The sequence below is a fragment of the Pleurodeles waltl genome, chromosome 10 (assembly GCF_031143425.1).
Source record: "Pleurodeles waltl isolate 20211129_DDA chromosome 10, aPleWal1.hap1.20221129, whole genome shotgun sequence".
Classification (NCBI taxonomy): domain Eukaryota; kingdom Metazoa; phylum Chordata; class Amphibia; order Caudata; family Salamandridae; genus Pleurodeles; species Pleurodeles waltl.
In genome coordinates this window covers 166,765,728-166,791,385 of record NC_090449.1, presented here as the reverse complement: position 1 = coordinate 166,791,385, position 25,658 = coordinate 166,765,728, and the positions used below count along the sequence as shown (strand labels likewise).

General features: G+C 43.8%; 1 protein-coding gene across 3 annotated transcripts in view; it reads left to right on the top strand.

Moving 5' to 3' along the window:
• The window catches only part of B9D1 (B9 domain containing 1), a 409,768-nt gene that overhangs the window by 33,264 nt on the left and 350,846 nt on the right, over nucleotides 1–25,658 (top strand). For all 3 annotated transcript variants that reach the window (XM_069210124.1, XM_069210126.1, XM_069210125.1), the window contains exon 2: nucleotides 5,618–5,686. In XM_069210124.1, coding sequence (XP_069066225.1) covers nucleotides 5,618–5,686 — 69 coding nt within the window. The remainder of the gene's footprint in view (nucleotides 1–5,617; nucleotides 5,687–25,658) is intronic.

The following is a 25,658-nucleotide window of genomic DNA, read 5'->3' as shown; positions in this document are numbered from 1 at the left end:
TGCCCCAAATAGCCCAGAAAAGGCCTGGTACCTGGAGGGGAAAAGGTCTGGCAGCAAAGGGGTTAAAGGTAATATGGTGGGTGGAGGGGGGGCATGGGCGGGGAAGCGCCCAAGAGGGAGTTAATAATAAAATAGAAAAACAGAACTTACCAGGTGCTGCCGTCCGCCTTGTGCTCCTCTTCCTGGCTCCAGCAGTTCCAGACTCCCTGTGCTATCCTTGCGCTGCTTTCATGCTATTAACAAGCATGAGAGCAGTATGGGGATTGGCCTGAGTAGGCTGGTTACTGCTCGCTCAGGCACAGGGAGTCTGTGCTGTTTCTCCAACCCGGCTGTCATACACAGCCAGGTTGGAGAAACCTAACAGTGAATGTCTGTTTATACCGGCCTCAGATGGCCGGCCAAATAGACATGCACAGTTAATTGCACTCCACTGTCCTTTCCCATGGCCCGCCCCAACCCCTACCTGCACAGGCTGGCTCAGCCAGCAGCTGAAAAACAAAAATATAGTAAAATATTGTTTTCTTTTTCAGCTGCTAGCCCTGAGCCAGCCGGGGGGATCGGAGGAGCCACCGCTGGAGAATGAATGAGTGTGAGAAAGTGAGTGATAGTATGCGAGTGAGTGAGTCATGGTGAATGAGAATAACTAAGTAAACGGGAGTACAAATGAATGGGAAGAGACAGTGAATGAGTGAGTGTGCTGTCTTTTCTGTTTTATTGCAGAAGCAGCTAGTCATATTCGTACCCTTCTGCTTGTGTGGTCTGCTCTTCTCTTTTGCACAGCAGCGGTCATAGAAGTAGATTCATCAAATGATTGTGGAGTGTCAGGACACATCTGTCCCTCCTTGATTCTCTGTATTGGTTCGCGTCTTGATGCTGTATGCATTTTGACAGGAATCAGTGTTTCATTAACTGAAGATAGTAACATTGAGCCCTTAGAACTGCTGCAGGTGGAGGAGGCAACGACTGCTGAGGCTTGAGACCTCTTTGCTTGGTGTTTTTTTCACCCAGGGTCGTGGTTGGAGCTGGACTACAGTAAGCCAATAAAGGATTTTTTTTTTTTATTGTTAATTGGTTTCATAACAAATGTTCTTGGGAGAAGGGGAAACAGATATCACCAATGTTTTATTGATACAACGAGTAACTGTTCTATAAACTTGCATATTGAAGGCATTGCTTTATTGTTTTAGGCCTGTCGTACTTCACAGTTTTCACAAGAATTTTTGTGCAAGCGTAGTTGGGTGTCACAATGCTCATTTTAAAAGCCAAAAAAACGTAGTCACTAACGTGCCTTAAGGCCTGAAAGGGGTCATGTAATAGGAGATTTCAAAGATATCAAGTCTCCTTTCACCTGGTGTTAAAAATCATCACACCTTTACCTCGGTAACAAGCCTATTCTCAAGTAGTGGATTTAACCCAGAATTTTGTCTCCAAACTTTTAAAATCCTTTAAGCCCAATCTGGAGCTGCAAATTGTAAGGCTATTCTGATGGATCGTTCAATTATATTATCAGAAAAACTCTTTCCAGAAATGTCTGGTCAGTAGGCTATAGTGGTCGATTAATCCCAGATAGCTATTTCTTTTTCACCTTATCTTAATATTTTGCTTTGTAGAGCTTCGTCTCAATTAGTTAAAGAACTGGTTAGTAATTTTATCCAATCGCCAAACTCCTCAGTTCATCCTAAAAGTTTAGTTCTCCAAGAGGTTGCTATGAGAAAATAATCTTATCCTTTCTCTGGAATAGGCCTGAGTATGACCTCTTTATCAACAACATCTATGCTCATCTATAATACATTAACTTGTATCTGAGCTCCTTACTACTGTGTTCTTCTATTCCAGTAAAGAACCCCCGTAGGCTAATGACAAGAGTAGATGAAAACTTTATCGTGCATCTATCTTAGGTGCAATAACAACTTCTCAAAGGGAAGGATCTTGAAATAATTGGGGATAAACTCTGTTTCCATAATAGCATGTAAAATAGATTAGAGCGAACTCGGCCAAGGCCATTAGGGAGCTTAACATGAGCACCAAATTGTATTGCATTGATCAGATTTATTTGTTAATGTCAAGATTAAATCATTTGACCAGAGTCACTGGATGTTGAAATGAGGCTGGTACTCGAACCTGGTTGCCCAGTCCCAAAGTCAGCAGCACTGGCCACTGGGCCACCACTCTGTTAAACAAAACCCAAAGAGCATTTGGAGTGAACACACATTACTAACACCAACTTCCACTGTTTGATTATTTTATCCATCTGATGTCCCCCCCGCATATTTAATACTGCGACTACCTCCTGGAACACATTTACGTTTGCTCTGGTGGCTGCATTGCAAACATCTGAACCAGGAGACCTTCGAACTGATGTTGTCAGTTCTACTTGAGCAAATTGTGTGACTCTTGGGGGGATAGTTGGTGTCTCTTGCTGCTCCCTGCTCCATGCCAAAACCTAACTGTTATTTACTGGGAGCAGGTAAGTGAAACGTTAAAATCAACCTGTTCCGGATGAGGACGGGACTCCAATGTTGAACTCCAGTAGGTCCATGTGAAACTTCCATAAGAGCAATCCCATTTAACCGTTCCTTTAGCCCACTTGGGATGCAGATGCGGGCATACAGAGGTGGGACAAGTCTGGAAATATTCGCTTCACAATGTAACTTGTCTCTTCTGTAAGCACGTTAAAATGTCGGGGTTTTATTGCCTGTTTAAGGGTACTCCATACTCCACACAGAAGTCTCTGTTAGTTTGCTGGACTCTATCTTAGGGATGTTATGGGAAGTTTTCCCGTTCAGCCATTTAGGAACAGGAAGGCCGTTGGATGACATTGTCTCTGTGAAGTGGTAAATGTTGCTGATGGTATGGGGTGCTGTACACAGCACAGGTAGCAGAGCAGAAAATAGACTGGAGTTCATCTCTCGGCCACCAACAGTCTCTCTGTCCCATAGCGTTGGTGCATAAAACATTGTGTAGCAGGTACACACAACTCTATTGCAGTATTTAGCGCTAGAGCTGTGAGGCATCAAGCGACGATGGGCTGAATGGGCCGCGGGACGGAGGGAGGAAGCCAGGCGGGCACTGGATTGGAAGGCAGTGAAGGACGGAAGAGGGGCGCGCAAGGAAGCAACACTCACCAGTGCAAGTAGCTAGACAACTGAGGAAGAAATATAAGAGGTTGGGAATCGAAGAAAGCTGCAATGGGGAACGGATCAGGGAGGAGAGGGGAAGAGGAAGGAAGCGATGATCAGTACCCCACAACAGAACACACTGGCCCACATTTATGGGATGTTGGCGCAGGGCAGCGCAGCAATTCACCTTACTGCGCTTCCCTGCAAAAACTCTTGTTTGTGAAGAGATCATATTTAAAATAAAATCTATTTGGTGTCACCCAGAAACCCTTGGCGAGAAACATCCCCATAATTTAGTTACCCATTTATACTTTTATATGTTTTGTATGGCTCTCACTTAGAGCCACTAGTGTGAACACCAGACTCTAAATCTCTGTGATGTAGCAACAGTGGGTAGGAAAGGTTGTTGCCCACTATTGCAACGTCCTAAAGGACTTCTAGACTGCTGTGGCAGGGTTCTCTGAGGGCCCGTCAGTGCAGTACTGTCCTCTGATGGAAGGCAAATGGCACACCTTTGAGAGAGTAGAAGGGAAGATAGCACAGATGGTGGTGGGCTGGGTGGATGTAGGCCAGTTATTTTATATATATATATATATATGAAAAACAAAAGAAATGATTGCCATGCACTAAGAAGAAGACTGCATAGTCGAAACGCGTTGTTCTTTTTCTTTTTGCACCGAATAAACCACTTAAATTTATTCTGTGGCTGAGCGAAGTGCGTGGCAATCATTTCTTTTGTTTTTCATATATTTCGAGAGTTCAGCCAACTCTCCTGCCTTGCACCAGCTGCTAGTGCGCGTCGAAATTCTTGGCTCGCTTTGTTCGGAAATATATATATATATATATATATATATATATATATATATATATATCCAACACACAAGTAGACATGGCACTCCTGGAGTCTGTAAAATAAAGTGTCATTTATTTCTTAAGAAAGCATCGGATCTCGCAGACCTCACAACGCGTTTCGACATTACGTCTTTATCAAGTGATTTCATCTGTCCCCCAGAATCTTTCCTCACGTCAGGTTTTATAGACCGCATTCCGAAGTAATTAGTTAAAACTCATATCAGATGGTGAGGGAACCTTCCCCCTTCGTTAAGGCACGTTATTTCAAAAATATTCACACTTGCCAGTGCCACACCAATAATCCACATTTCGTAGTTGCAAAAAAACAAACATATCGTTTTTTTCAACACAGACTTAATCTGCTGCTGTTAATGGCCACCTTGATAACAAATCACGCCAATTAATATCCAAAAAGTCACTCCATACAGAGGCCTTATTCAATTGCCATTCATATATTCCATATGTTGCATTGTGGGTCTGGAAGGCCATAAATAATTGCAACATGGCAAGTCTCCGTAAAATGTTAATTTCAAGTGTTTATATTAATATGCTAATCCACAGAATTATTTGTAACGTTGTGTTGAATCATTGCATTTCATTCTACCACATCCGATAGCAATCCCAAATTCTGTCCTAAAGGCCCACATGTTCCATAACAATTACCGTGCCAAAGAGTGTTCCACTTCGATAGTTCATATGTAATTAACGGCTCCGTCCACTCCTGACTCCAAGGCTTTCCAAAAATCAGATTAATGCAATCAGACCCCAGACCCTATTGATTCAGGGCCGCATCAGCAAATTCAAACTGTGTAAGGCACTACTCACGAATTCAGTATAGGAGGTGCCCCATTCATTTCTGGTTAGCTCAAGGCGTATTAGAAGTCAGAATCTCCAGTTCTTCTAGTGTACTGTACACACGCAGGAGATCTGTATCTCCTCGCTTCCACGATGAAAGCACATTTCCAATGACGGGCGCAGTCGCTTTTTTGACAATTAAATCCACGACACCTGGTCTGCAAGCAAACGCACCTTTCTGCCGGTACACACGTTAGGGCAGAGACCAGCAACCCTCATATATCCAACACACAAGTAGACGTGGTGTTTCAAAGAAACCGTGCTTACTCCTAGAGCCTTGAAAAAGTCTCCTGTTGTGACGAAACATGTGTTGGCTTCCCTATGGAACAATGTTCATCCAATTGAATACGATGGCTGTGGTTATGGAATGATGATCATTCGATGGACTTATGTCGATGTCTTCTAATAAAAGAACCTACCGTAACAACTTAACTGAAGAACTTATTTATCTACAAACTCCTTTGAGTGCTGCGGTGTCTGTAACCAATATATATATTTGGGACATGGAGTTGAAGTTGTGTTATGTATGGCTCCCTATTATGTCTCTGCCTCTGCAAAACTCTTGAAAACTAAAACAGATGATTTTGAGAGTCCTATATTGCATGAAATTATACATGAATAAAAAGTGGGCAACAAATGTTTTCTGGAGGTTTAGAATGACATAGACAACTCGAGCTACGCCGTTGTCTATTTGATGTCATTCAGAAACCCTCATTGAAAAATATCCCTATTATTCACTATTTCATATGTTTAATTCTATATATTATTAATGTCTGTTTTTTATTTTACAGTTTCCAGAATTCGATGAACTGTACTGCAAATACTGCTTTGTATATGGCCTTGACTGGGCACCCACAACGGTAACTTACTATGAAACTTATAAAATGTTAACTAGTAAAGATAATTAGTTGCATTCATTGTGTGTTTTGCAGTCTCAAAGACATTTTCAAATTGACTTACCCTCCACCAATTCTGGATTTCTTTTCTAAAAGTCTTGAATGCTCCGAATATTTCTAACTCCAGTATTAACTCTATACTTTTTTTGTATTCTTTTCAAATTTAATGACGACTTGTAATAAAGATATATTAAACTGAGTCAGTTAGAGCTCTGCTTCTGTTTCTACTTGCTCTAGCTCTTTGAAGAGGCAGGGCTATCTCCTAACTCCTCCATATAATGAGGACACAAGCACGGACGTGCCAGGTGGTAGTAAGCCGTCCATTAATTTTGTTATTTTAAATTTAGCGCAGTTTTTACTTTTCTGTAGCATTTGTTAACTTAGGTGGCTCAAACTTTGTGCTGTAATAGCATTATTGTTTTCTATTTGTACTATTCATGCTTCTGTTAGTGCACACATCACTTTATTGGGGGGCTGAGATACATTGTTTTTCAATCTTGCAAGCAGACTCTTCATGGCGGAATAACTGAGTCAGTTAGAGCGCCTCTTCCACCCGCTTTAGGTCTTTGAAGGGGCAAGACTTTTCTCCTACCTTGCCCATATAATGAGGATATAGGTGCAGATGTGCAGGGGTCACTCTCAGGGGGCACGATGTTGGCACGTCAAAGGCAAACCCATCTGCGCCAGGCCTGCTCCAACGCCAGTCATGTTGCCCATTTACCTTCTGTCCCGGTAATGTTGATATCTTACAATAAAGAGGCCCTTTTAGAAAGGCAGCCACCCAGGTGTTCACATTCTCCTGTTTGGACCCTTATTTCGGGCTATTCTTTTCCTGCCCCTCCCCAATCTCCATAAGTAGCATAGACCTAAACCTTGACCATTCCTTAAACCCTGACAGTTCTCTAAACCCCAATTCTGAGTAGCCTAAAAATATCTTTTTAAAGCATGCTTGATCAACAAAAGATGCCTCTCTAAAATTAAAGTTGAGATCTGGGGCATCCTACAGGATAATTACTGGGATATTGTTTTTCTTTCCGAAACCTGGCTCAATCCCTGCTGAGAACCCAATCTTTCCTCGTTAGTCCTAATGGCTACTCTGTCTCCCACTTAGAGTAGGCAAAATGGGGAGGGGGATAACCATTATTTATTGGCCCACTTTCCTCTGCGCTAGTCAGCCCCGGGATTTAGCACAAAGTGCAGAGGCCCTTTCATTCCCTATTAAAGTTTGAGACATCTTCGCCTTTTCTGTGACACCTTTCCCCCCAATCCTGACACTAAGTTGGGTGGTTTATTGTCCACAGCAATCATGCCCCTTTGTCTTCAAAATGAGATCTTTGTGGTATTAGGTCACCACAATCTACATGTTGATGATCACAGATGTAAGGCTGCAAAAAAGCTTACTTAAACTGAGTTAAACATCCTACTCATTGTGGGGACGCACACACTCAATTTTTTCTAACATGTCCATTATAGGAGTTGGTCCTGTAGTCTCTCTAGCTTGGGTTGACCACTTTCTAGTTCACTTCACTTTAGAGATACCTATCCCTTCCCTATCCCTCGGGCCCCTAAACAGCTGAAGTCATCTCCTTATCACCTGTGGTGCTCTATGAATTACTTCATTTTAAACATGGTATGCTCACGAATGGTGGTTAACTGACTTGTAGACATTAAGTCAGCTGCATCTCCCTTTAATTTTAATCTCAGGCCACTCTTGACGATATAATACCTCTGAGATTAATTAAAAACCAAAGGTCTTCTACCTCTGTGCTCTAGTTCTCTGCTTCACTTAAAGTTGAAAAGCAAGAGTGTAAAGCTCTATAGAAGAAATGGTAATGCAACTTCCTGGAGGAAGACAAACTTGGTTATAAAATTGCTATCAACAGTTCAGGAAAAAAAATGAAAAAAAGAAAAAGCTTTTCTATTCACAGAACAAATTAACGAAGCAGAAATCAAGGAGTTGACAATTTTAAAAAGTATGCAAGGATGATAAGTCCTTCGGTACAAAAACATTTACTCCTGCTTCACAGGAACTCGCTGACAACCTATCAGATTAGTTTCACAACAGGGTGTTTAGTATTTATTCAAAATTCTCAAATACCAAAGATACTGGGCCAGCCACTCCTGGACCAACCTTCCAAAAGCTGAACAGTCAAATGTCCACCTTTGTAAAGATCTACTTAAAAAACTCAAAGAGCCATATCTTAAAAGCTCATTCTGCCTCAAAGCTGGACCTCTGCCTGCCTCGCATTCTGAGAATGGCTTCTCAGTCCTTGAATCCACAGATTAACACTCTCTTTAACCTTCCCCTTGAACCTGGTTCAGTGCCTGCATGTGGGAAGGAGGTTTTGATCCTTCCACTCTTAAAAACAAAAAACAAAATGAAAACCCAATTTGGACCCCTCATGCCCTGCCACCTATATACCGATCTTACTAACATGTTCCCACAAGCAGGAAGAAGTATCTGTAGTTAATCACAAGATTACTGATTTTATTGAGGCAAATAATGTTCTACATCCCTCGCAATTTGGTTTTGATCTGGATTCATTACAGAGACGACACTGCTAGAAGTGACTGAGTTTATTCAATCCTGCCTCGACTTGGGCACAGCTACCATTGTAATTTTGTTAGACTTATCGGCGGCTTTCAACTTGGTGATGCATGACATTCTCTTGCTTCGATTGGAAAAAGTAGGAATTGCCAACACCATGTGGAAATTAAATGAATCCTTTCTTTCCAACTGCAAGAAAACAGTCCCCCTTCCCCATTTACATCGGGTATTGAGAGGTCATCCGTGGAGTACCAGAGGGATCACCCTTGAGCCCGTGTCTATTTAATATCTATTTGCCTCCCCTTGTCAGTATGGAATGGGGTTTCATTGTGGTGTCTTGTGCCAATGACACCCGGTTGATGTTTGTCTTTAAACACCTTGACACGTAGGTCTTGGACAATTCTCAGGGTTGTTTATCTGCAGTTGCAGATTGGATGCACAAAAGATTTCTTTGTTTAAACTCTTAAAAATCAGAAATTTTGATATTTGGCTCCCCTTCCATATTAGATCTGACCTATCTGTGGCCTTCTGAAATTGAACTCGAAAATGTTTGGGGTCAAGGTAGGCAATGCCCTTTCATTTAAGCCTTTGGTTATCACTATTGCAGGAGTCTGTTTCTCATGTTGAAAACTTTAAGATCGACTCTCAAATTCCTGCCAAAACATACCCGGAAGGTAATTGTTCATACATTGATCACGTCTAGACTTGATTACGCCAACGTGTTGCTTTTGGAATCTCCACTAGCATTGTTCAACAGATTTCAACTGGTTCAAAATGAGGCAGCCAGACAGATGCTGAACATTCTTAAAAGGCAATCTGTTTTAGTTGGCATAAAAAGCCTCTACTGGCTTCCCGTCAAGAAAAGAATATTTAAAGCCCTGAAAATAACATTTAAGGCCACTCAGTTGAAAGGACCGTCGTATATCCGTGACAAAATCAATAGGTACCTCCCTCGCAGGCTCAGTTAACCACCACTTGCTTGGCATTCCCAAGATTAAAAAAACAGAGCAAGAGGGTTCTTCTTTCCTTTCTTGCCCCCAAATCTCTGGAATCCTCTACTCGATCATATTAGATGCGCCACATCAGAGACTTCCTTCAAGAGACTTCTGAAGACCCTTCTTTCCTGATCGCTCCTCGGTTTAATTCTCCTTGCTGCGAGTTGCCACTCAGCGCTTAGACACTCAGTTTTGGAGCAGCTGTTAAAGCTTTGTAAATTGATTTAATTCATTCATTCAAAGATGTGTGAATGCGGAGTACATGGAAACCACATTGTTTTTCTACAACTGAATTCTTAAAAAACAAAAAAAGAAAAAGAGCAGGGGAATATGCAGCAGCACAGTATAAACAAAAAGTCAACTAAAGCACTAGTCTTAGTATCTCATTAACAGTTGCAGTGGTCTATAAACAGAAAACCAATGTAATCATAGTTAGCAAGTTTGCTGTAATGCATGGATTTGCATTTCTGAATGCTGGAACATGTTAAGAGATCTAGAGTGCCGTCATGTGTTAAGGGTGCTGAGGGTTTTTTCCATGTTAATGTAATACCAGCCAGCCTCGGAGTTCTCTGACTAAGGGCCTGATTACGATATTGGTTGATAGAATACTGTGCTTCAAACATGACAGATATTCTGCCCTTCATAATACGATCTCCATAGGATATAATGGAATCGTAATATGGCTGGCATGATATTCGTCATGTTTGTGATGGAGTAAATCCGTTTGATCGTAATGAGGCCCTAAGTGTTTATGAAGGAGCCCATCTCACTCAGTTGATGATTTTATCTGAATGACTCTTGCACTATAGTACATAGAATTCAGACTGATGCCATTGTGGCACCCATTTGAGGTGATCTGTGTAATTGGAACATAGAGCTCCATGGGCCTAGCATGGCAGTTTCTTATTTGGGAATTGTGCCAATGAACTTGCATGTATGTGTTTGACAGTGCCCTAACTTTCCCAACAATGACTTCACTTCCAGTATCTGAGGTTCAAATATGAAATAGAGTATGGTTGATTGTGAATGCCCATGATTATGCTGTACCTGATAGATGTTGTATTCTAAGGACAAGTAAAATAAACAATGTTAACATATTTGTAGAACTAAAATGCTGTTCTAAGAGGGCTGGATTTACCCCTCTGCTCTCTTAGGATTTGGCATCTCTTGGTGCACCCCGTTGTCTCTTGCCCAGTTAACTTAGTTACTTTGCCAGTTTTGGCACCATCTGTTTACTTGAAACCCAGCCGAGGCATCCAGGCATTTTCCTTTTTTTCAATTCGGGTTTTGTGGTAACTCGTAGTTGCTAGCCCCACCATGTTTGAGGTTGTACATGTTGTGCACCATTTGTTACCTGGTGGCTAGCCTTCCTTAATATGCAAACTGCAACATGGAGAACTATGCTGAGAGTGCAAAATGGCAACCAGCGGTGTAGATAAATGTATCACGTGTTGGAATACAGAACAGTTTCGAATGTGCTCAAACGAGAGCCTGTTGAATATTCACAATGCCGACCTTTGCTAATGTGTTGCCCCCTCATCAATGCGACCGTTGGGATGCATTGTTCGCCAGAGTATTCGACAAAATGATGTAATAATGTCTTGCCTTTCCTGTGAAAAGAAATTACTAGAAAATCCGAGAATGGTTTCCAGGAATTGTGTTCGGATTTGAAAGGGGCTAATAACCCGAAGCGGAGTATTACATTACAACATTTCCAATTCCGTTTCAAGAGGACCTGTCTATTATATTGTTCCTGTGAAGTGGTGGCTAGCTGAGTAGTGGCAAACTCCTAATTGTCTATGCTTTTCTGGTGGAGACACATTTCTAGCAAGCTCTCTTCTAAAACTCCCCGGGGGCAACATGTAGTGAAAGGGTTGCATATTAATATATAACAAAGACATATCTTCAGTGTACGCTCTTGAATTCTAAGAAAACGCTATTCCTTAGTTTTGCATGGTTACAAAGCATGGTCACTTTTCTTTTACTCTCATATATGGTGCTTGAGCATTGGAATTTGGCATTAAAGGTGTAACTCCTTTAAAAGATAGAAAGTGTCCCCCTTTCCTTCCCCCCTCCCATCCTAGTTTTCGTCATCATTCCATGTTAGAGGTTTCTGATCTCATCTTGTGTATGTTTGTGCAGTGTATGGATGGGTGAAAGTTGCCAAATGAATGTAATCCATGTTTTGTCTTTGATCCAGGAGGTTCTCCCTGGACTCCTAGTATTTGCTGCTGGCATGCCACTGTTCTTCAGTGTTAGAAATTGGGTATATAGTTGGCAGTGGTATGTACCCTGTCCAAGTGGAGGCCACACTCCTAGTAAGGGTAGGTCAGTTACACTCCCAAAATTAACTTGTTCTCACCCCCTGTTAGCTTGACAGAGAGCAGTCAGGCTTAATGTAAGAGGAAATGTTTAAAGTATTTGTGCAAAACTTAATTACAGTAACATTGTGAAAGACACCACAAAAAGACCCAGCACTAGGTTAGAAAAGTAGAAAATATTTATCTGATTAAAACAAGACAAAAATCACAGAAATCCAATAAGCCAATCAAAGGTTATGCCGATGTGAATAAGTTAGATTAGCAAGCAGGATGGGTCTGACCAATAAGAGTTTGGTAAATAATGCGGATGAGCCTACTATCAATACTTCCCACAATGACAGAGGAGGGTTTCTAATCCCAAAAGTGTCCCAAATAGTGCGAGCGCATAGTATGGCGTTCGTCCTCATGCGATTGAAGAGTGGGGAAAGGTGTTGTGATCAAGCCTTAAGATAAAGGAAAACATGCTGCGATCCCTTTATAAAGTTACGGTAGTGCTCACCAGTGCTCTGGGACTTCGAGATGCTGGGTGCTGTAACAGTCTACAGCTGTCCTTGACACCTTGGGGGACTGGGAGCAGTTTCCTGAACAATCTGGTGGGTCTGGAGCTGAAGGTGAGTGCCGCTGCTTGGGTCCTTGGGGTGATCTCCGCTGCGGGTCCCGTGTCATTTCAGGTGGAGTGAGCCGAGGTTCCTTTTTCAGCCACAGCAAACTTCGCACTTAAACCTTACACTGGCGGCCAGGGAGCCAGGTCTCAAAATGGCTGTCAGGTAGGGCAGGCCCGAGGCACGGCATCGCTGGGAGATCCCAGGCCCTCAGAGCATAACGGCAGAGAGCACCCAGCGGCCTGAGGCAGAGGTCCAGTGGGTTGCCGCTCTGCTGCCAGTTGGCTCCAATCTTTGGCTCTGGGAGGCGGGGTATGGCACGGTCGTTGGAATTGACTTTTGGCGGTTCTAGGGAAACAAGAAGATGTTGCGGGCGGGGTCAATCCTTCCTCACCTCGAGAGGCAGCAGGCCAACGCACAAAGTACAATACTAGGGTGCAGACCCTCTTGATAGCATGGTAAGTAGTGCGCAGCAGGCTATCATAGCATAGCAAAAGGCTAAGTTGCTGTTGGCTCCTGGCAGCATAGATCTTCGTAGTTGCAGAGTCTCCCCAGGGCTCCATGTGAAAACAGTTTTTTGGGATTTGAGGTCCACTATTTATACTTTGATGCCCAGGTTCTGAAAGGTTGGAGAAACTACTAGACCTTCCTTTGAAGTCCCCAATGTCCCTTCCCTGCCTTCCCCCGCTCTATACAGTCAACAGGGGGATATGTAACTCTTTGTGTCACGAGAGGCACAGCCCTATTGAGAAGTAAGTGTCCGCTCCTCCCTCCCATCTAGCCCAGGAAGTCCCATCAGCCTGGTGATGGGCTATCAGTAAGCAAATGCCACACCCAAGCTCCCTTAGTGTGCGACTTTCTAGTGGGAATGCACAAACCCCAGCTGCCATCTACCCCAGACATGTATTCAGCAACAGGCAGAGGCACACATTGTTAAAGTAGGGAAATGCCAACTTTCTGATAGTGGCATTTTCAGAAGTGCAATTTAAAATCCGACTTCACTTATGTAGTGATTTTACATTGTGAGTCCAGGGAGTCAAACTTCGTATGCCTATTTCTTTCCAATTGGAAATTAAACTAAAAGATGTTTTAAGGTAATCCCAATGCTATCCTACGGTTGAGGTACCAACTGCAATAATGAATGTAAGAGATTTTCACTGTCTGGACATGTTAAACTTAAAAGTGCATGTCCAACATTTTAAATACACTGCACCCTGCCCATGGGGATGGCTGGGGCTTACCTTACGGTTGGATTACATGTAGTAAAAAGGAAGGTTTGGGCCTGGTAAGTGGGTACACTTGCTGGGTCGAAATGGCAGTGTAAGAACAGCACACACAGGCTCTGCAGTGGCTGCCTGAGACATGATTGAAAGGCTACGGAAGTGAGTGGCACAATCAGTGCTGCAGGCCCACTAGTAGTATTTAATTTACAGACCCTGAGCACATATAGTGCATTTTGCTAGAGGCTTACAAGGAAATCAAATATGCCAGTTGTGGAGAAGGCAATGTGACCATCTGCACTCTAGCAATAGTCAGCAATATTAAAGTATACAGATTCCAAAAGGCCAGTAAAAATAAATCAGAAAACCAGGATGTCTGCGGGCAGAAAAGCAGGGGGGGGGGGGGGCCACGCCAAGAATGCCAGGTCTAACACTAAGCATAGTAGTTCCTCTTCAGAACTGCACGGGGAATTCAAAGACTCCCTAAAGCTGTGTTTCTGTGGCACGTGCCAGGCAACAATTTTTTCTCAGTGAAACAAAGAGATTCTACTGCTGTTTTCCATCACTAAAATGGATTGTAATGCATTAGAAAAATAAATATATAAGAAGAATACTGTGCAAAAATTGCATCCTCCTCACAGTGGTACACGAGAAAGAAAAAAAAAAAGGTTTAGGGAGGACTGTGAGGAAGAGAGAAAATCGGAGATGAACAAAAAGGACAGAGAGTAAAGGTGAGAGAGAAGAGTATGGAACCTAACCTGTATGTTGGCCACTGTTGGATAGCTATTTTAGCCATATATTATATACGCTAATTTAGCTAACTAGGCCTGCAGCTGTGCACTTTCACCTAGACACATATTATTCAGCATTGCTTTGTTTCTCTAGCAATAGCCGTTTTGTTTGCTGTAGTGCTGTTTTATTTTTCTCTATCACATTGTCCTTTCGCCTAGGAAAGCATTACGTTCTTAGTAGGCACTGTGCTTTCTCCAAGGCTACAGTCACATAGGATTTGCGACAAACATCGTATGCTGTGTCTCCAACATTAACAGAAAAAACACACTCATACGTGGGGACCATTTCTTAGAATGTCAGCTGTTTTATTATAAAAACACTCCTACGTCCCAAACACGTTAGAGGGAGATTCCAGCCAGATGACTACGACTGTATGCTGAGTGCTGATTGCTTCACTACAGCTGCTTGCTTATGCGGCCGAACCCCTGAACTACATTGGGAGGGTGTCTCTCTAGACTACAGGCTTCCATCTCCAGGTATGAGGGATGATGTTTTCCCAGGGGGAAACCTGAAGGGCGGATTAGGCTTATTATGCTGTGCTCACACATAGCGTAGGCAGGAGGATTATAGATCACTCCTATTTTGACAGTACGGTAGGTCTGTTTTTGTGTTTTACTCTTTTAGTCACATGCTTGCTTTTATTGTGCTTTATCTTCCTAGTTATTGCTATCCATGCTGTTTTATCCAAGATGCAGTTTTTTTCAATAAATCCTTATTGAACTATATTCTGCCTCTGTTGTCTTTACCCATGTGGGACTTTGGTAACTGAGAGAAAGGGATGAGATCTGATTTACCACGATTCCCCCGAGGAGTCTTTCTTGTCATGAGCCCGGTTGCCACAATCATCTTGGCCAGAGATGAGGCACTTCTAGTTAGCTGGAAAACCCAGATTAGGCCAACAGGTGTCACCTGGTGTGGCATCGTATTCAGTGCCTATAACCCATGTGATTCTGCCGCCCAAATCCAGTAGCCTCATTAGCATAGTGAAAACCTATGCGACATGGCGCCGCCAACGTTTGGTCAGGCACTAATATTCGTATCCTCCTAAGTATCTCTATCTCACTAAAGGCTAAAGACACCTCAATACTATATACGGAAATGTCCATGGTATTGAGGATTTCTTCCTCAGCTAAGTATGTAGGACCTATCTTGAGCTGTAGGGTGTAGAAGCTTGAATCTTGAAAGGACCGATCCCCAGTTGGTATGCTTATCTCTGAACAAATAAATACCATTAATATGACGAACCCACAATGGGTAGCAATTGCAGTAAATATGAGTCCTCACCTTACTGCACATTTATTGGCAAATGCGCTAACGGCCCGGGGGGGGGTGGGGGCAGTTACATTTGTTGTTGAGGCACATCCAGCCTACAGAACAGAATTATTTTATTCTTGGGTCACTTTTCCAGAAGCAGATGGGAAAACAAATACATTTCATTTCTATACACCTGCAAAAGCACCTGCACAATACAGAGCTTATGCATATTTAGAAATACATTTATCTTATCAAGACCATAATAACTGGATTGATAGCGCCCTACCACATACCATACTACATGTTAGGTTAGGTCCTCTGAGCAATGATGGACCGACCTGGCCTTTGTTGGCCACATATACACTACAACCTGATGCAGCAAACTTAGCGGTAGCTGAGGTCCGCCGCTTATATATAGAGCTTACAACAATATACAGACTATTAATACAGTTTGTTATACAAACATTGAATATAAACCCAGCACATGCTGCCCAGTGCAACCACATACAGTAACGCTAGGCATTAACCCTGCTACTTTGCATTTGATCATGGGTATGGCACCGCCAAGCAGGAAGAAATTCCTTTTTGGCTAGCTCAATAAATAAATGTGCTGTAAGCAGTTTTTCCCCCCATTCTGGACCTCGGGATAAACAAAGAATTCTCACAATGTGCTTGCCATCCGGGATGGCTCCCACAATTGATAACTGCAATACATGGGGCATGGTATTTGCAATGCTATATACTACCGCACACGGTACACCAACACTTGCCAATTTTCCGGAGGTGTTAAAACAAATTCAAGGCAAATACGGAGGTGCCCCAGCCCTGGTTTTGGGGATGCAATTAATGGGTAATTTCACCAGTGTGTCTTCAGTCATATTAAGTAACCTTAAAGGGGAAGCAGTAGCACTAGCAGTGCGCATGCGGGTCCGGGATGTTCCTGCACAGGATCAAGAACATGAGCTGCCCAAGGTTATCGCTGAGACCTGCTCTAGTATTGGTCGAGATAGTCTGGGAGCTAGACCGATCAAACCACAATTTCAAGGTAGATTCAATAAAGACACTACCAAGCAAGAGCCTGAAGGTTCCAAAAAACACTGGGATAAAAAAACAACGAACACCAAAAAAAGAAAGCGGAGAATCTCTGCATACGGAGACCCCACACAACATATATAATCTTAGAAACCGAGATAATATAAAAACGCCTGACTGATATAAATATACTGATACATGCCAATCTCGTTCCTTTCAGGAGTCACTGGAAAAATGCAGTGAGAGAGGTGGGGGGTCAGAGCAGCAAACTGAGTGCGTGAAACCGAGAACAGACTTACAATGCTAGTCTGAAGTTTCAGTTAAAAAAAGCAGAGAAACTTCCCCAACAGAAACCCCAATTTAAAAAGAAAAAAAGTGGCAGCAGTTACAATCCGACATGCCACTCAAGATGAGGGCTTTACCCAAGAACAGGAAGCGGGCACTAGCAAAAGTAGACAGTGCGGCAGATGTCACAATGGTTTGCCAGGATCTTCAATAGCATCTGGAAGTGAAAGCAACTGATGACTTCTTGCAAGTTGAGACTGAGGGCATGAGTGTCTCCACACCCATTAGGTTGTATAAAGTAACTTTTCAGTTAGAAGGGGACATTAAATGTGTGATAGATGCCATCTTTTGGGACCGCGTCGTCTCCATTTATGATATCTTGCTGGCTGAAAAATAGTGGCCGTCAGTATTTGTCCGCTATCTCCTTTATGGAGAGGATGTTATTGAAAAGTACTTCTCACCCCTTGTTCCTAAAAAGCTCGTTGCAATGTACGTCATTGATTGGGCAGTGTTGCAGGCACCAGAATTACATCGCAATCATGTAGGGCGGGACAAAGATTCCCCTTACCACGTGATACCAATACAATCTCAACCCTGGCCTCAACCTTACTACCCAATAAAGTATGATGCAAAAGCATCAGTGAGGGAAATCCTCAATCAATTAGATTACCAGGGTATTCTTGAACCCTCAAATTTATCTATGAATAATCCATTATTTCCAGTTGCTAACCCCAACCCCTCATATAGAATAGTCTTAGAATACAGACATTTAAACGGTCACACACGCACCTTTGCTATACAAAATGCGCACAGCACAGCACTCATGAACAACATTGTGCGCAAAAAATACAAGACGACCCTGGATATATCCAACTGGTTCTGTTGCCAAAACATAGCGCCTGAAAGTAGGGACTTAACAAGTTTCAGCACCTTAGGCTCTCACAAAAAATTATGCTGACTCCCACAAGACTACAAGAACAGTCCAGGTCTGTTCTCAGATCATGTTACATCAGTTTTACACAACATAGACCCGGAGGCGTTGTCATATGTGGATGACATCTATCTCACAGACGACAACCTCATGCAACATTTAAGACTGGTAGCCCGCATTGTTGTAGGATTTGTCGAAATCGGCTACAAATTCAACTTCAAAAAAACAAAAATAGCTTTTCTTAGTGTCCTGTTTCTGGGATACGAACTGTCGAATGAAGGCAAGAGCCTTGCACCCCAATTATTAGAAAAATGCGCACAAATAAAACCATCAAATACAATTAAAAAAAGCTCCAGTCTGTGTTGGGCTTTTTAAATTTTGGCAGAGCTTACATTCCAGATTATGCACAACGCAATAAACCTTTATATGGCCTAATACGTCCTGACTTCACGAGCAAATATTGGACAGTCGAGCACACATGCATCCTGAGAGCATTACAAAAAGACATGCTTGAAGCAACACATTTACATACAAGGGACAATAAAAAACATTAGGTCATCAGAGTAATTGCTGGTGCCATTGGTTTCACCTTCATGACATTAAATAAGGGTGAGACCATCCTGATTGTATACAAATCACACTTATATTCCACAGCTTAACAACACTTTGCTCCCACTGAGAAGATTCTCACTGCTGTCCACATGGCGGCCCTAATGAGAGAACTCTGGCACATCGACCTGCAAAGAGCACTCAGAGCCCTCTATATCTATAACCCTGGAAAGATCCAGGTAAGAGCCAGGCCCAGGGGCAGCTAGGAGAATTAAAAATAACCACAACCACACACTACAATTACTTATGCATCTGGCTCTCCAATGGGGCTGAACTGAAGCTTCATCTAAAACACCTTAGGAGTAAGAGGACTGGGGTCTTTTACAGTTTGAAACATCAGTCGCCTCCTACATAGTCCAACTACTGAACAAATGTTACTACCAAGTCTTAAGGTCGAAGTTGATTTCAGCTCTAAACTATGGCCATTTAGCTTTCCCAGGTGCATTAGGCACTTTTCTTTTGTCTTTTCAAATCTCATCATACAAAAAGATCTTTCCCACTCCTCGGCAGGCCAGAAGAGCAAGGCTGAGAGTGGAGCTAGGCCTCTGGAATCCAGACCTTAAGTTTCTCAGGGATTTAGGGCCATATGTACTAAAGCATTTTCCCATAGACACAGACCGTTGATACATCTGGCCCTTAGTCATGTATTACATCAGGAGTCTGCGGGCCCTGGACACCACCCTCAAAGCAGAAATCAAAAGAATCTTTGAAAAGGTGGCACCCCATGGCACCAGCAGCTCGCAGCGGCTGCCAGCTGCTTGGAATTTGAGACTGCGACTCTGCATAACCTGGATATTCTGTTTGCAGCCTGGAGGAAAGCAGTTAATGTGCAGGCTAGGAAAATCTCATTCAAACACGATATAGAACGAATCCCCCATGGCACCCCTCTTGCAGCACTGGATGCACCTTACACTCTGGGGAAGGCTCAGCTGATATTTTCAGCAACCCTTTTCTGCCCAGGCACGAAGGAAAATTATTTACATGAGGCTAGCTGCCCTGCCAATTGTGGACTTAAATCCTGGGCGTGACATGCTGAAATAGTACCTTGTCGCAGAGATTCCTGACGAGACCCAGTGCTTAATTTGTAAATAAAAACGTGCCGGTGCCCAAAGCCCTTCTCTTTAACACGTGTCTGCTGCAATTAAATGTAGGAACAGGGAATACTGAGGCGGCATAATCCTGAAGCCATCTTGGGCTTCTTCAAACCATATAAATCCACTCCCTGCCCCTTCCGCTCACTCTTGCAGCTTTCTGCTTTCTCCCTTTTTGACGCTTTTTTTTTTTCCCTTCCTCCGTCTTTCCCATATGTGTCTTTTGCTTGCAGCAAATGCTTGAGGCAGAAGAATAAGCCCCGGCCCTGAAAAATAAGTGCCAGTGCTCAGCACCGGATACAACAAGCACAAATTAAGCACTGGCGACACCTGCTGTGCTGCTGCCCTAATGTCACCAGTGTTCCTCATCATCTCTTATTTTCTTTACGCTGGGCCAATGGCAACTGACAGTGTAGAGAGTTTTCGGCCCTGTGTTTTACCACCCACCCCCTCAGAGCCTTGCCAGGTTGGGGAAGCTAAAAGATAAGATAAATCCGCACTTCTTGATGCATAAACAGGGAGAGACCTACCCAGACATTAGTCAGGGCCAAGTGAATAACCGCCAATACATCTTGGATCGCTGCCAGGCCAGGGAAATCCCGAACCTTTGTCCGACCTGTTTTATCCAGCGCTTCAATCGTGCGTGTTCTGCCGCGCTATGAGATTACAGCACCTCTCTCTTTGTAACTTGGTTGCCAAATGGTAAATGTGACACAAGCAAAATAGGCCCTTGCAGTCCGAGAAACACTAGAATTCTGCTCCCCTAGGGATTTTCATTTCAGTTTACTAATGTTCTAATTTTCCTTTTAATTAATCTTCTGTTAAACGTATCTTTTTTTTAATTTTTATCTAACTTTAAACTTTTTTTTATTTTTTATGGCACACACAAATCGCTGAGCTTGGATGTTTGTATGTAATGATTTTAAGTCATCAGTCATAAAGTACTACTATTTGGATATGTTTATGCTGTTCGGATTTCTGCTGCTGGCTTTTATTAAGCAGATGATAGTCCGAAACATACGTCAATTTTATTTTGAACCCTCAAAGGGATTTTTTTTTGGGGGGGGGGGTCTTTATCAGTACTACTTGAAAAAATTAATTTGAGTTGCAATCTTTTCAGTCAAATTTAAAAGGAGACAAATTGAGCTAGTGTCCCACCAGGGTTACGTGAAAAATGTGAATCGTGGGGAAAAGTAAATTAATCCTTAGTAATTCAACATAATTTAGGAATTTCTTTTGAATCAGGTGCAGCCAAACAACAGCAACAGCATGTGATTATTTGTATTTGATCATCAGAAATGCTACCCTAACTTTATCAGACAGTATCTCTTCAGTCAGGCAAGGGTTAGAAACTGAATGCAAACATTACAAAACCGACCATTCCACACTGAGAAAGATTATTTATAAATTTAGTTCTAGATAGTTCTCCCTTACCTAGAGCTGGGTGCCATAGCTAATGCATCACAACGTATGATGCTTTCGGATATCACAAATAACCTCCAAACTGCATGTAGGTTTCTACAGGCCACTGCCAACTCCGTTAAAAGAGTTTATGATTTTACCAATAAGAAAATACTGAGCAAGTACAGCTTTTGTGGAATGGTAGCCCAGAGAAAGCTCCTTCTTTCCAAAACGTACATTGCTGCTCAGCTTTGGTTTGCAAAATGTGATATAAATGGACCAATGTCCCCTGGATAGAAGAGACCAAACTGGAGTTTTTTTTTTTTTTTTTTGCTGTAATGCACAACATGTTTGGTAAGAAACAAAAACACCAGAAATTATCATCCTCGTGATCCATCAAGCATGTTAGTGTCGTGTATTCCTCGCAATCTTTGAGTGCCTCATAAATTATTTTCTGTAGCTTTGTATTCTAGAGAAAAATGTGAGATCTGCTGTACTACAGCCAAAGGTTAGGTGAAAGTCAATCATTCAGTAGGACAGTGACCCAAAATGTGACACTACGTTTTGGACTGAATGGCTGATAAAAAGAGAAGAACAAGACCGGGATTTTGGAATGGCAAAGGTGAAGTCCAGACCTCGGTCCCACTGAGCTACTGTTGCAGGATCTAAGCAGAGCTGTATAGAGCTCAATCCCTTTCGCAAGGTTGTGAGGGCCAGAATACCTGCTGTACTATATGAGAATCCGATAAAACTTCTGAAATGTATAAGGCACGTTATTGCTGCTAAGCAAGGTTCTAAGTTATCAAATCACAGGTAGAACTTTTTTACCTAGGTTTGGGTTTTTATAATTCGCATATCTTCACCGGTGTAGGTATCTTAGCACTGAAAGATTTAAAAAAAAAAGGTCAAAACCTATCTGCCACATGCCAGATAAGAAAGGAGCACGTTAGTAGAATTGTGTAAAGACATGCCTTCAGAGCCATCCTGAACTTTAAGAGTTTGGACTCTTGACATAATGTAAACAGCAGTGAATTCCATTTAACTGCAGCTACCACAGAAAAAACCCGGTTTCCCAGGGACTGCTTTTGAAACCTGGGAACCTCAGGAGGCAACTGCTCCCCAGATCTCACCCAATGCCTGGAATTATACCACTTAAAATGCTGGCAAAGAGGAAGGGATCAGGAAGCGAGAACAGTCTATGCGCAATGCACAAAGATATAAACACAAAACATTCCTTAACTGGCAACCAGTGTAAAGTGGTTAAAGTCGAAGCAGCGTGATCCCAGCCCTTCAAATCCAATGTTAACTCAGCAGCATAATTGTGTGTGAACTGAGGTTTGTGGACCACACAGTGAGGTTGATCTAAATACAATGAACCAACCACATTTGACCAAAAGCATTCAAAATATGTACTCTGCTGGAGAAGGAGACCACATGTAGGGTATGTTTTAGTTAATGAGGTTGGTAAAATAAATGATCTTTGCCTTAACTTGGCTGACCTTGGAAGGAGTTTTTAAAATGAGACATAGGTATCTAGTAAATCAGGTCCAAAATCTCAATGCCCAGAATTGGGGAGGATCTCACAGAAAGCAAACCTCCATCTTACTCTTCATTTGGTTGGTTCACATCCAGCATTTGTCCTTGAGCAGTCATGCATATCACAAGCACAGCTAATAATGCTGCCTGCGAGTTTCATAATAATGCGAACATCATCCTCATACATGAAAAGCAGAAAACTGAAGACTGAATTAGTTGTGCCAACAGGATCATATAAAGATTGAAACTAATGGGAGACAGAATGATCCTTACCAGTCTTGCCACACAGCCAAGGACCTGATGCACTCCCCATGCCCCCAACAAGCCGCGACCGGTGCTGGACAGCCATGGCCGTCCGAGTGCAAGAGTGCCGTACTGCTCATGGCTGGCTTGTCGTGGCTGAAAGCGCGGCCCAAGGAGATGCTGGGGTAGCACCGGTGAGCCGGGTGCTGGAGGTGGAGCTGTGCAGCCTGTGAGCCCCTATACACTGGACTGCCTCAGCTGAGACTTGGAGGCTACTTGCGACGTGTGAGCCCTTGGGCCTCCTACATTATAGCTCCAGCCTACGGAAGTGCCATGCAACAGCTGTTGGGCCGTTTCTCAATCCCGGGTTGGGACACCTCCTCATACTTCCCTGAGTCTGCATCCATGTGTGGAGTCTAGGGAGCTCCGGGCCGGCCCCTGGGGGACATTTGAATGTTGCCAAGGCTTCAGGTGGACCGGTGCCCCCAGATGGAGCACCAAACAGGGACTGGGGAAGGCTTTCTCCCCCCCACCGAGGACTGAGGCCTCTCTGCTGTCACAGTGGGGCCGTCATCGGAGATCCCTGCCGACCGATCTGTGGGGAGGTCCATTTGCTACCCCCATAAGCCCTGCTTGGGCGGTGTGCTATTCCTGTGGCTCTATTGCCATCGCCCCGGAAACAACTAACGGGACCTGCCTGTGCCTCGAAGGCTCCACTACACTTCACTTCGGTTCCTACCACACGGCCTTGCCCTACACAGAGGTCCCCTTCTCAGCCTGTTTTTATGGGGGGATTCTGGAGGGAGGTGGCATGCCTCACCTCTCCAGAACCCTCACAGTATTGTGGCTCCGTCTTCCTAACTCGGGCCCTGCTTTGCTTAATCTGACATCTCGGACAACTGGACCGACCTGATACTGCCCTACTCCTGGAGGCAACTTGTCTGCTCGTGCTGCTGCGAGGAAAGTGGTCCAGTAAGAGACTTCTTAATCTATCCACCCATGCATGCATGCCACACCTCCCTTTGGGCTCGCTACCTACCACGCCCTGGCTGCTCATGCTAGCCAACAGTAAGCAGACCAGGTAAAAGTTTTCTCTGCTCTGCTGACATTTGGACTTGACCCCCCGCCCCCCTCACTCACTATGGGCAAATACACCATTGCCCAGGCCAGGTTGAACCACTTTAAATTGATGCCAACAGGACCTGGCAGCTCCAGGGGGCTCCTCTTTCAGAGCAGACTCCCCAGAACACATCTTCAAGGCCATGCAAGACTCAGAACCTGCCCTGGAAAACAGATTGGGTGGAGTCCAAATGGATGTGGCACTTTGCTTCCTAATGCGGAAGTTTCTGCCGGTCAGCCCAATGGAAACATTGTAATGGGGCCTGGGATGGGGGACCTCCAGCTTCACCACGTTCTCCTCCCCACAGGTCTGGCGGGCCGAGGGTCAGCCAGCCAGGCTCATAATGAGGTCCTTAATCTCCATTACATACTCCTTTTCCCTGTGAAACTCAAATTATTTTTTAATCTAAAATATACTTTTTGAAACCACTAAGCAGGCCTGGGAATGGGTTGAGGAGAGAAGAGACCTGTGCACACCCGGGACAGGTTTGACCCCGATAATGGATTACGCCAAGGCACAGTAAATCACTTTCCCAAACCTCAGAAGAAGAGATGGACCCATTCTTCTAAACACGCTACCCGTGATGATGGCCAGAGTGGTTCTTTGGGGTCGAACTCAGAGCCCTCTATTCTTAAGCTGGCAGGGAGCAACAAACAACTTTGCAGGGCCTCACTGGAGCTGACCTCCGAGGAAGATACCCTCCTGTCTGATCCTGTCTAGGCCTGTCACCACCATCTCTGGAACTGAAGGTTTGGCTGTTGTGCCCAATGGGGATATCATACCCCTTGGTAACTGTATGTGATACTAAACTGGACCTTTTCCGGTATTGTGTTCTAATTAGAAGTGGTCTCCTCGGCTTCCTGCACTCACTGTATGCTTTCCTCTCTATTTTCTATTTCCTTCTTCGCTATCTCTACCTCCCTTGAGGTCCAGGTAGGGCGACAGATGCTTCAGAAGCGGAAGTATGGGGAGGGAAAGTTTGGGGTGTGAGGGGACAGAATGGAATGGTTTGTTGTATTGGGTTTCTGTTTTATTTTCATTGCATCTACTGAAGGACTGTCCAATACATGTACTGCCCCACGCCTCACTCATAACCCACCAAGCATCCCCATCCCCATCCCCTTTTCAAAGCTCTTCGACCCATGCTCAGAGCTGGATTTTGCCTCACACTGCTCTGCAGTATCACCGACCCTTGCCATGCCCTCACTTAAATTGATGTCCTGGAATGTGAATGGCCTTCTGGACTGTATTAAACGTACTGCTGTCTTGCGATATACCAAACTCTTCCAGCCAGCTGTTCTCGTGATCCAGGAAACCCACTTACTAGGAACCAATGTCCCTTCCTCAGACTTGATGGGTATGACAGGGTGTCCCATGTGGGGTTCAACTGGGGCTCCTGAGTGGTGGCCATTTTCCTACATATAGGGTTCCCCATGGCAGTTAACAATTCACACATAGATCCCTATGAGTGCTACATGGCAGTAGATGGCCTCCTCGAAGGCTGACAATACAACTTCCTCTTTGTCTGTTTACCCAACCAAACACCTGCTGACCTCCTTGCTTGCAAATGTTCTAATGGGTATCATCATCCTCTGTGGCAACTTTAATGCAGTGCTTAACACAACCTAATTACAACCGGTCCCCCACACCACTCAAGGGCGCATCTCCTGCGCACGCTATTGTTCGGCCTGGATGGACACTTTGGGACTCAGCAACGTGTGGAGAGTCTGGCACCCCCAAGAGAGACCCCACACTCATACCTCAGCTGTGCACAGAACAAAATCTTGAATCCGACTTTTTCTAGTATTGGCTACAGATGTATGCCAAGTGGATTGCATAGTCATCCTCCCAAGAGGGGGGGGGGGGGTTATCTGACCTGACCTGACATCACTTACTGTGACAGTTGGCGCCACAGACCAGTCCAAGAGGCCCATTTGGTGTCTCAATGTCTGGAAT